The 12,574-nt window shown below is 36.8% G+C and overlaps 2 protein-coding genes across 7 annotated transcripts in view; one reads left to right on the top strand and one right to left on the bottom strand.

The window, feature by feature from the left end:
* Positions 1-12,574, bottom strand: part of LOC6030844 (tyrosine-protein kinase receptor torso) — a 47,042-nt gene that overhangs the window by 30,444 nt on the left and 4,024 nt on the right. For all 6 annotated transcript variants that reach the window (XM_038259249.1, XM_038259248.1, XM_038259252.1 and 3 more), the window contains one exon: positions 8,210-8,638. In XM_038259249.1, coding sequence (XP_038115177.1) covers positions 8,210-8,638 — 429 coding nt within the window. The remainder of the gene's footprint in view (positions 1-8,209; positions 8,639-12,574) is intronic.
* Positions 2,810-5,315, top strand: LOC6030847 (heparan-alpha-glucosaminide N-acetyltransferase). The gene is made up of 6 exons (XM_038259255.1): positions 2,810-3,163; positions 3,239-3,378; positions 3,439-3,566; positions 3,808-4,205; positions 4,269-4,552; positions 4,608-5,315. Exons 1-6 carry the CDS (start codon positions 3,029-3,031, stop codon positions 5,257-5,259), a joined length of 1,737 nt encoding a protein of 578 aa, XP_038115183.1. The 5' UTR covers positions 2,810-3,028; the 3' UTR covers positions 5,260-5,315.

Genomic DNA, 12,574 nt, shown 5'->3' with positions numbered 1-12,574 from the left:
ATCGATCCTCTTTACTGGTTTTTGAAAATTTTGACGCTTAGACAACTTTCAAAACAACAGTTTTAGTAAATGATTTTTGTTTTTTTTTTTTTTTCAGAAGAGACATACCATACTGCATTTTTCGTCAGTCTTTTGGTAACATTTTAAACTATTTCTTCAAAAATTTTGAACGAAAAAATCGTGACATCACCTTTAAATTTAAGTTTTAGACTTAAAATTAAAAATCTCATAGATGTGGCGTGTATTTTTGTTTCAGTGTATTTTTTCAGAAAGCCCGTCCAATTTCCTACAAGTTTGTCTTTGACCACTTTTTGATACGACGCAACGGCTTCGAGATACAGTAATTTTTAAATTACAAAATACAAAAATATTTAAATACCTTACGCCCTCCTCAAATGTTATTTTCGAGTACTATTGGCTCCATATGCACAAAAATTGCTCATATAGGACTAGGACAACATGTCTACAAAGTTTCATTGAAATCGGAGAGGGTCGGGTACAAAAGTACCAGAAAAATTCCTGATTTGAGCAGGAATTGCTCTAAGTTAAAATGCTTTTTCTGGAGCAGTCTATGCGCTGGTGTCTAGATTATGCTCAATAATATGCAGTAAGTTTCTTTGGAACTTCATGTAACTACAACTACACAAAGCAATGCTTGTGTGACGGGCGTTTGCTGCAATTTGTGACGAAATGATTGGGAGAAACTAAAGAAAAGAGGCATTTTTAGAAAAAGTATTCTGGCATCACTGGTTTAGTTGACACGCTCCACTGTTAGTGTGTGTGGCAGGCCTTTCTTCTTTATTTGTCTTAGATTTTGATTCGTGTTTTCTTGCAAATAAATTGAAAAATAAAATAAATTCTGGAAATTAGGAACAGGTTTTTATTAGCGCAGTGACAACGGTGATTTTTATAAAGTTGAATCAAACCCAAACGAAACTTGTGTGTGAATGTGAATCGCTGATATGTTAAAGACCAAATAAATGATTCTAGAGCTTTAATTCAACAACAAAATTACCATAGGTCAAAGATAGAAGATTGGTTAAAAAAGTCATATTTCATCTAAACAAAATAATAATGGTATTTTATATGTTAAAATACTCAGTTTTTATATTTTTATAATTTTTATTGTAATCTCATATTTCCATAGTTATCCCTCTTTAAAGTAGCACTTCTTTTCCAACACGTGCAGTGCCTTATGTGAAGTCACTAGATTAATTTTGGTATTAAAATTAAAAGCAGTAACGTCAACAACTATTCTATGAAAAAAATGATATAACAAACTCCAAAATCTTTTTAAAATTCTTCAGCGTTTGTTTATCTATTCATTCCAACAACAATATAAAGATTGAGAGGTAAAAACTTTGCAAAGCTGGTAAAAATTTAAAAAAATAATCTACAAGAATGCGAGTACAACTTTCACTTTGTAAATTGTAAATTTTTGTTTTATTTTTGTCTGCTCTAAAACTTTTTTTTATTGTTACACTCAATGACCTCTACAAATTAAAAAAAAAATACGCAGAATCAAAAAAAAACATCTAACCATCACTTTAAAACCCCCAGATCTTTTGTGGTCTCTATTGCAAGTTTCTGCTCGAACCCTAAAGTCCAAAAACTTGAATGAGGAGTGCACCCAAACCTCTTTCTACTTCAAGCTAGACTTCAAGCAACCTTCCATCCCAGGGTTCGAACTGACGACCTTTGGATTGCGAGTAAAACCGTCGCCAGCGATTCCACCGGAGCAGGCTTGATTGGTGGTGTTGTTTGTCTTTATACCAACTGAGGCGCCGGGACCGACGTTTTACTTCCCCAGCTGGAACAGCTGGGAATCGAAAAAAAATCACGGGACTTTAAAATTCGTTCTCAATTTAAAAACAAAATATCATCCATGGTTATTGAAAATCATTTTGAATCATCCATCAAATGATGTCTATTGATTCTTGACTAACGAAACATGGCTTCAAAACTTATTTTTTCCAATTAATGAATATTGAATAGGGATAAGTGGCGCAAGAGGAACAATTGCTCGTGTGTGTGTTTCAGACAAATCCTCGGAGCCGTGGAGCAACTTTGTGGAAAACGTTAGGAATTAGCTATATCACAATTTCTCTTAAATTTCTAAAGACAAAGCAGACTCGATCATACGAAGTCCTCGGAGAATATCTTTTCGAATGATCGACTCACGAGATTTTTTTTTGAGGATTTTGCAAAGACTGGCAAATATTTATAAATAACTTTGATTTAAGCTGGTAACTCATTAATTATTTAGCAATTGATGGCAAAAAGGGTAATTAAAATTAATTTTCATAATTTTACTTGTTAAACGATTAATTTCATTGTTAGTAATCTATTCGGTATCTTTTCTTGATGTTGAGAGAAGATAGATAAATATTAATAAACAGACTTTTTATTCAATATATTATGATTGAAAGCGTTACGAGATTTTCAATTATGTTTTCGATTGATACCATACATTGCTAATTAAAAAAGTTTAATTGATAAAATCTCCAAAAAGCCGTTTGAAATATTTTTCAAAGTTTGTGTCGTTAAAAAACAACCTGATTAAATGTTGAAAAAGAGTAAAAAACTCAGAGAGCTTCAGTATTGTCTAATAAATAGAAGTGCAATCGTGAGTGCAATCAACTAAAATTAATTCAAAATTCAAAGTTCAGATTTTTTTAAACCATCTCTCAAGGAAACTCTACAAAACTTGTTTAAGGGACACACAATGAAATTTAAAAACAATAAATATCTCACAAACCCACCGTGGCTGAGGGCCTATCAAACCCGCATTTCTTTCGTGTACTCTCTTCACACCACATACCATCAAACACGATTTGCCTGTGCCAAAAGTGTTTCAAGGCAGACGAGCATCGCTGGCAGAGTTGTGTTTTGGTTGTGCTTTCGCTTTCGTGCTTTTGATGTCTGCTGCTTTCGACTTCAGTCCCACTACCTTGTCGGGTTGCTGGCTGTTGTTTGGTTGACGAGGACGAATGGCTGCCAGTCTCGGTCGTGCCGCAGCTTAGCCAGGATGATTGAATACACCGAGCGCTATTTCCGTGGCCTCGACCTGTGGTCGTTGGGGGTGGACGAAGCTTTCATCAACGCGACCGTACGTGGGTCCCAGAATTACTATCTCTATTCACTGTCCGATGAATGCGAGCGGGTAAGTGAAATTGGCAAAACAAGTGATACTTTAATTAGATCAACAATTAATTGGCTTCTCGCTCGCTCTATCTAGTGCCCCTACACTAGAGTGCAGGAAATCAAGGGTGGTGCCAATCCACCGGTGGTAAACAACGTGTTTAAACTGGGCATCGCTCGAAAGCTGAGCTTAAAAGTGCTTGACCGCAATGTCGGCAAATATGCGTTTGATAACGAGTATGTGGCGCGATTTGAGCATAAACTCGTTCTTATCAACTAAGTCCTCCGTTCTTCCAGATCTTTTGTATGTCAATTTAGTGACCAGAATTTGGGCGAATTTGGAGTGTATGATATTGGCATAGAAGAGGGTAACAGAGTGGCCTGCACACTTGAAACTGCCAAAGAACCGGTTAATATTTATTTACGTAAGTATAGCTAAAAATAAACATGTAACATAAACAATCTCATTCAAATGTCCTCGCCTCACGTTATCACCTGAAGCAGATAACAATCGAACATCAATCATCATCACATATTCATCCCAGAATTCCAATAAATGAGTTGGCAGGTTTAATTAGATAATTAAAAAACGCCTTAAGAATGACTCCATTAAATCAGTAACTACTCGCTGGAATGACTCCATGTGCAATTCAATTCAATCTCCAGCCTTCATAACGATCGCCCTGATTGCCGCTGCCCTGTACGTGCTGTTCAAACTGTTGCAACATGGTGTCCACTTGGTCCAACGATCTCGGACCCCCTCGGAACCGCAGCTCAGCCCGAACAGTCCGACCATCAGCGTACAGGCCACAGGCGTACCGCAGAAAACCCGCCTGCGAAGTTTAGACACGTTCCGAGGGATTGCGATCATGCTGATGATCTTTGTCAACAGCGGCGGTGGTGACTACTGGTGGATCGAACATGCGACCTGGAACGGACTTCACGTGGCCGATTTGGTTTTTCCCTGGTTCCTGTTCATCATGGGCGTGTGCATTCCCATTTCGCTGCGATCGCAACTTGGTAGAAACGTCCCGCGGTACGAGATTCTGAAGAATGTCGCTGTTGTAAGATCTCTTAGGCTTGTTGCTTGAAAACTAGACCCATTGAAGATTTACTGTTCATTTCAGAGATCTCTCAAGCTGTTTCTGATTGGATTGTGTCTCAACTCGATCAACGGTCCCACCGTGGCGGACCTTCGCCTTTTTGGAGTTTTACAACGATTCGGAGTGGCGTACTTTGTTGTCTCTGCCATCCACTTGTACTGCTATCAGGAAAATGATCAACTCCAACATCCACTGGCAAGAAGCCATGCGGACATTTTGCGACTCTGGAAGCACTGGGTTATCGTTGGCACTATCGTATTTGTATATCTTCTGGTGATATTTTTCGTTCCGGTACCAAATTGTCCAAGGTAACCTAAATTCATAGTTTATTGATACTCTTGACTTACATTCTTTATTTTCTAGCGGTTACTTTGGCCCCGGTGGCAAGCATCTAATGCTACTGTATCCCAACTGTACGGGTGGCATAACCGGATACATAGACCGACAAGTCCTCGGCATAAGACACCTGTATCAGCACCCTACGGCACGGTACATGTATGACGCGATGCCCTTTGATCCGGAAGGACCTTTCGGATGTCTACCGACAATATTCCAGGTATTCCTTGGTCTTCAGTGTGGCATTCTCATCCTAACCCACACCGACGTGACGAGCCGCGTTCGAAGGATGTTGTCTTGGGGAATCGTCCTCGGCCTGCTAGGTGGAATTCTGTGCGGTTTCAGCAAAAACGACGGATGGATTCCGGTCAACAAGAATCTCTGGTCCCTGTCGTACGTTATGGTTACAGCTTCACTTGCGTACTTCCTTCTGCTCATATGTTACGTACTGATTGACGTCAAGCGCTACTGGACCGGAAATCCGTTCCTGTATGCCGGAATGAATGCGATCATTTTGTACGTAGGTCACACCGTGTTCCATAAAATGTTACCGTGGCACTGGAGAATCGGCCACATGAATACTCACTTTATGTTAACGCTGGAGGCACTTTGGAATAGCGTGCTTTGGAACATAATTGCTTATTATTTGTACAAGAGGAAATTATTCTATAGTTTATAAATAATTTGTTATCCAAAACGAAAAATATATAATTATGATCTGAACGACTTTTTGAATTCTTTATCTTTTGTTTACAAACCTGAATGCATGGTAGATTGATAAATTTGTCATATTTTTGTTTATTTAATTATGTTTTCGTTTCATCGGAAACGTTTTCTTGAGACAATTACGATAACCATTTGTTATAATATCGATGCCTCTGTTCTCTCTTGTTCTAAGTGTGCCGGTTTTCCAATTTAGTTAGCATAAGAGAGCACAGAGGCATCGATTTATTGTGGCATATGTGCCAAATTTGAGCGAAATTTGTTGAGATTAACCCTTCAACATGTGGGCACGATTAGCAATCGATCCAGCCAGTTCATCTGCTATGCCGACGACATGGACATTGTCGGCAGAACGTTCGAGGAGGTGGTTCACCGAATTGAAGCGGGGAGCGGATAAGGTTGGATTGAAGGTAAATGTGGCGAAGACGAAGTATCTGCTGGCAGTAGGAACCGAGTCCCTTAGGACTCGCATTGGACCGAGCGTGACGATCGACGGGAACGAGTTCGAGGTCGTGGAGGAGTTTGTGTACCTCGGATCGTTGGTTACGTCGGACAACAACTGCAGCAGAGAAATTCGAAGGCACATCATCACCGGTAGTCGTGCCTACTATGGACTCCATAAGACCCTACGGTCTGGTCATCTTTCCCGACGTACAAAGTGAACCATGTACGAAACGCTGATAAGACCCATCGTCCTCTACGGGCACGAGACGTGGACGGTGCTCGAGGAGGAACTACAAGCGCTTGAAGTTTTCGACGATCTTTGGCGGCGTGCGTAAGAACAATGTATGGAGGAGAAGGATGAACAACGAACTGGCGCAACTCTACGGCAAGCCAGGTATTCGGAAGTTCGCCAAGGTTGGCCAAATTCGGTGGGCCGGACACGTCGCAAGAATGCTGGACGCGCTGGATGCGCGCTAACCGAACCAGACAATCAAGCCGGTGAAGTTGGTGTTTAATTCGGAACGCGGCGGAGAGGGCCACAACGTGCACGGTGGTTAAACCAAGGTGGAGGAAGAACTGGAAAGTGTGGGAGTTCCGAGTCGGAATTGGAGAGAAGCAGCCCAGAACCGAGTTAGATGGCAACACATCTGGAGACAGCTCATGACCCGCAGGTTGTCCGAACAGTAAACGTATAAGCAAAGGAACCCATTGGCAAAAAAACATTCCACTGAAAAATGTAAATTTCCGGAAATGCAAAAAATGTTGTAGAACATGATTTTCCCTTGTATTTATCCAATTTCGTAATTCTCGTTGGACAAATGTACGACTCGTGTTGAAAAAATCTTCTTTTTTCAAGTTTTAAGTTTACGTTTTTTTAACATGACTATACTGCCGTTCTACGCATAGTTGTCCCATGTCATTTTGGTCGATTCTGACTTGTTGTCTTTTTAGGTTTAGTTTGACGTTTACTTTTCGAAAAACTCATAAAATCTAGTACTTTGTTCGGAAACTCGTAGAAAACAACACCAAGTCTGTTTGTCCCATCACTGTACTTCTACGCATAATTGTCCCACTAAGTAATTTCTATCACGATACTACCAGTTTTACTACGTATTGTGTCTTATTTTCCTTTTGTATAGCAAAATGATTACAAATAAGTGTGATAAACTGCTAACTGGGATGATATGGGGAATAGGGACTCACGAGACAATTATCCGTAGAAACACAAAAACGGACGAAAAATTTCAATCGTGTTTTTCTCGGTTGCACTTTTTCGAACATGGGACAATTATGCGTAGAACGGCAGTTTAAAAGCTTGAAATTATTTTTTTTAATTTTTAATCAAGTCTGATTCAACGGAAATAAAGGTAATGGAAATACTTAAAAATATTGTTCATACAATATTAACAGTTTTTTATATGCTGACATGCCCAATTAAAATTATTCAGTATCCATGTTTTTATTTGATTTTCCGGGAAAATCAATAGCAGTATTGGATTCATTAGACTTGCTTTAGCCAAGTTACTCCAAAAAATGCTTCTGGATATGAATAATGAGTTCCTTGACAAATGAACATGACATTACATGGATATCCCTAATATAAGCTCGATTAGAGGAAATCGTAGAAAGAGATTTGGATGCTCTCCCCATTCAAGCCTTCGAACTCCACAAATGACCTGGGGGTCGTTAATGTGGATGGTTTGATTTTGTTTGGAGGAAAACTCGAGCAGTCCAAGCCAAATACATTTTCCATACGAGTATAAACTGAGTTTTTCTACGCGCCTCGCGCAGAAACGTTAAAATGACGGAAACGAGACTTGACTTTTATCATTACAATATGGTCAAAATAGGTTATCTCTCGAAATAACTCAATGTGTTGCAATGTCTGCAAATGTTGTTGAGCACTTTCCTAACACAGATAGGAATGTTATGTTCCTAGACTGAATTTTGAAAGGAAAACTATAGTTTACCAAAACCAACATTACTTTTTAATACCTGTCGATATTAACTGAACTATGTTAATAAACGGCATTTCGGTTATCACTACACAGCATAAAAACAGGTGTCAAAGTCGCATGCACATCACCTTTGTGAGAAAAGTTACTTAATATTACACACTGCATGTGCTGTTTTTCTAAGCAAAAACAAAAGTGGGACGAGATTCATAACCAGCACCAACAGTGGCGACTTGTGCCCTAGACCGCTCGGCTATCACACCGATGTAGTGTGAAAACAGGTGAAAAGGATAACCGCTTATAAAAGCCTGACTTGAGCCTGACATTTCGGTCAAGTAGGTTTCCCATACTGAAGGGCCATTATTGTAATGCTAATTAAAATTTGTCTTAAAGAAACAACCAGACAAAAATGGCAACTTTCTTTCAAACAATCGATGTGGCAATTATGTATAGCAAAATAACAATTTCTTGATGACTACTTAGCATTTATCCAAAGAAATCACTCACCATATACACGATCCTGTCACCCAGCTCTGATCCACTCTCCTGCACCTTAATGAGGTAAACGAACCGTGTCGAGTTGCTTTTCGCACGCACCGCATCACGATACTTTGCACTTGGGACACTTTTGTCAATGCTTCTGCGCACTTTGCCCGAAATGCGCTTTTGATCAGCGACATTTTTCTGCATGCTTTTTCCGCCGCCGCCACCAACAGATTGATGATTCCGGGAAATGCCATTCTGCTGGTCGGTTATCCCATTGGGGACTCCATAGTGCGATGATGTCGTATTTCCAACACGAACCTCAACCACCAGACTGGTGCTATCTCGACAAATTAATTTAATGTGGAAGGACAGCTTGACATTTTGCTCCAACATCGGGGTGCGTTCCAGAGCACCATCCTCCGAGCATAGCTTATAACACGATTCCAGTGACTGGAAAGAGAAAATGAGTAATCAGGTAATTATATTTGATACGAATGAGATCGTTAAAATATGCTTTCATGGGATTTTTGAATATTTTTAGCACACATAATCATTATTTTTCCTCTCAGAAACCAGACATTACGTGATTAATGCGAATTGTATGAAACGGATCCCAATATTGAGATCGATTAGCTGTCAATTCGAGTATCCCCAATTTCAAATGGGGTTTAACATGTACAATCGTTGTGTTTTATACACCCAGTATCCGAAGAAAAATATTAAATGGAATTTTCAGTTTATTTTTCTTATAGCTTACTTCTATTATTTTATGCTGTATCTCGATTGCTGCTTTAACCACGGTACCTGCAACATCGACTCAGAAAAAGTCTGTTGTATCTACTGAATGTTATTCTTCTACAATGTTTGCTATTATTTGATTATAAAAATAAATTTATTTCATCATTTCATGAATTCAATCTTTAAAAACATGACTTAAGACATTTGTTATGACAATTTAAAAAAGTTTTGATTGAAAATCTCCAAAATTTAAAAATAAACAATAGGGCGAAATCCGGGCTTCCTTGGGCCTACGCCCTGAAATCAAAGAAATATCCATCATTAGGCTAAATTCCAAATTTAGATTTTTTCTTTTTTTTTGTGTATGACCTCCAGCGATAAAAACGACACCTTTTGGCTGATAGGTCGAACATTTTATTAATTTATTCGTTGTTATAATGGCCCAACCATCAATCGCTGCTGGATTAACAATTAGAAATGTTTATAATATCTAAAACATGAATAATTAATTTGTATGAAACCAAAAAGGATCAAAATTTCGCTATTTCTCACTCCGTTGCAGCGCCACGGAGTGATCGACGTGGCAAATGAAAAATTCGACTTAAAATTCGTACTGCTCCAAAAAATCGATTTTTAAAGTTTGATGGTAAATATTTTCAGAACTTTGCATAATGGAGTTGAACTTTTTGAAGTAATCGGTTCGTATACTATCGCTAAACAAACGCTCCAAGTTTGAACTAATTTCGTTACACCAGTTGAAAGATACAGTAAACAAGGTAAACAAAAATCAGGAAAGCACATGCCACAAATGTGTCTTGAATCTAATCTAATCTAATCACAAATGCACATGCCACAAATGTGTCTTGAAAGTTAAAAATTTACAGCGTTTCACAAATGTGCACAGACTTACCATACAAACTTAAATAGAATTAAATAAATAATTTAAGTATATTTCAATAACAAAAGAGGCCATGCAACCTTTAAAAAATGTGTATCTACAAAAAATTTGTGAAAAACAACAAGAAAATTCCATATTTTTCAACATTGTATGGCGTGACGTGATAATAAATTGGTCAAAAGTGTGTATATCCCAGAAAAGGGAAGCAAATTTCCAAAACTGGGTTAAAGCAACTTGTAGAGTTGGTTAGTTTAACAAAACGTCATCATTGACTCATGTTTGACAAAAATGGTATACCGTTAACAGGGGTGACATTGGGATTGGGTCAATTGGATCAATAATGCTGAAATGTGTATGGCCCAAACAAACAAAAAGCCGAAAACAACAAGATTCGAAAAAAAGTTATTCGATTAGGCCCAAATTTGGTCTAGGGGTACCTTGTTTGGCAATTAGATTAGATTAGATTAGATTTCCATCCATTCAAATATTGAAATAAATTTATCTAAATTAAAAAATGGGAGTTTTGTGAAAGTTCTCATTGCTCACATTCCTCTTTGAGTTATTTGACATTTCAAATCCCTCTAAATACATGTATCTAAATCCCTTTAAAAACTCAACCAACCATAAAAATTACTTTTTTTGCCTTTTAGGTAGACTTTCAGGTATATCCAAATGACTCCACAAGCCATGTCCAAATTACCCCCATAGCATGTTCTAACAAAAAATTCAATTGTTGATGATAAAAATGGATAAAATGCACACTATTTATACGTACATATCTCAGGCATCGTCCAAGCAACCCCCTTAAACAAAATTTGTTCACTTTTTTGCCATATAATCCATGCAAACCCTTATTTACCAACCTTCAAATATTAGAACTTAAGGCATCTGGAAACTTTAACATATTATACCAAAATTACTTAACCTATTGTCCATACTCCTAGGCCATTACTAGTACTAGCCTTATCACTTAAATTGCCGTTTTAACTTTATATCCCAAGAAAAGGTGATTTTAAAGGGGTGTCCGAATTACCCCCACTGTCCACATTACCCCAAACTCCCCTATTTGTAAACTGAACACATAAATTTAGTTATAAAAAATGTTTAAGGATATTTTACAACACTTTTTAAAAGGAAATTAAATTATATGAAGAACTCAAAACAAGTAAAAGATTGAAGACAGTTGAATAGGAACGAAAGTAAGAATAAAAAAACAAAAACTAAACAAAATTAATGCATACAAAAAAAACCAAAAAAAAATTTTGCCGCAGAGACCCGGCCCAGGGTGACCACTCAAACTTCATTTTCAAATTCCCGACTTTTTCCCGACTTTTTTCCAGACTTTTCCAGAATGCTCAAAAAATAGGCATTTCTTATTTAAAGAATGATTTCAAACAAAAAACTTTCTATAAGATAAGTCAATATTAACCACCTAAAAAAAATCTCAATGAATTAAAAAAAAACCCAAATGTAGGTATTTTTTGTAAATAAAGAAACTAAACAATAACTAAAGAAAACTTCAAAAATGTAATTTTATTATTATGATTCAGAGTAGAAACACAAATAATTAGTTTTTGAAAAAATAATCAAAAGTTCAACAATACTTATAACTTCCATGGTATTTTTTAAATTGGCAAATGTATAGTTTTTGATATTTTTGTTTAGTTTCATAATCATTTTAAATCGAAGAATGAAAAAAAAGGATTTAGAAAAATTTCAAGGAATTCATAAAAGAAAATGTTTTTGCCAAGTTCCTTTTTAATTTTGTAATTATTGATATTGATTTTTTTAATCTTTTAAATTATTAATCAATTTATCGGTACACAGCTAAAAAAGTAGTAATCCAGCTGCGTGTAAAAGCCCTGGGTGTAAAATAAATATTGCATTATTTTATGCAATTTTATGTGATTTTACATCCTGAAATATGTAGCCCATTAGTATGGGAAACCTACTTGACCGAAATGTCAAGCTCATATATGCGTTTATCCATGCAGCTTTACATCGGTCTGATGGCAGAGTGGACTAAGGCGCCAGTCCATACTGTTGGTGCTGGGTTTGAATCCCGTCGGTTGCAACTTTTTTTTGTGTGTTGCAAAAATTGTACATGCAATGTGTAATATTAAGTGTTTATTTTGACGAAGGTGATGTGCATGCTTTTGCATGCGATTTTACCATCGGATTTTTTGCTGTGTATGGTATGCAGTATTTGACTGTTTTTTTTATGTTTTCCCACTTATTTTAAGCAAAATGTTTGAAGATACAATTTTTAAACAAATAAGCAATAACTCAAAATATCTTGGATTATTTTTTTTGCAATTTCAATATTTTCTTTATGTTTTCAAAACGTAAAAAAGTTTTTCAATTTTGGATTTTATTCGATATTTAAGTTTTCCGCAAACTGAAAATCAAGCTTTATCTATGGTAGGTAATTTACCCATACTCACAAAAAAAAGATCAAGGGCAACATTTGGAAAAAAAAACATATTTTAAATTACTTAATGAATTTAGTTGAACAATCACAAATATTTACCCAAAAAAACCATTGCCAAACTCAAGGTTAAATATTCAATTATGTGACAAATAGATAGATGTGAAATAGAATCATCATTCTAAGCTGGCCATTGGGCTCTATTATTATATTAGTTTTTCATTAACTTTACCTCTTGTTTTATGAACAAAAATTAATAGCGATCATTTGATTCATAAAAAAAGACTCAAATATTCATAAAGATTTTGAATGTCTTAACGTG

The sequence above is a fragment of the Culex quinquefasciatus genome, chromosome 3 (genome assembly GCF_015732765.1).
Source record: "Culex quinquefasciatus strain JHB chromosome 3, VPISU_Cqui_1.0_pri_paternal, whole genome shotgun sequence".
Classification (NCBI taxonomy): Eukaryota; Metazoa; Arthropoda; class Insecta; order Diptera; family Culicidae; genus Culex; species Culex quinquefasciatus.
Note: the sequence above shows the minus strand (reverse complement) of the source record. Positions and strands in the feature narration are given on the sequence as shown.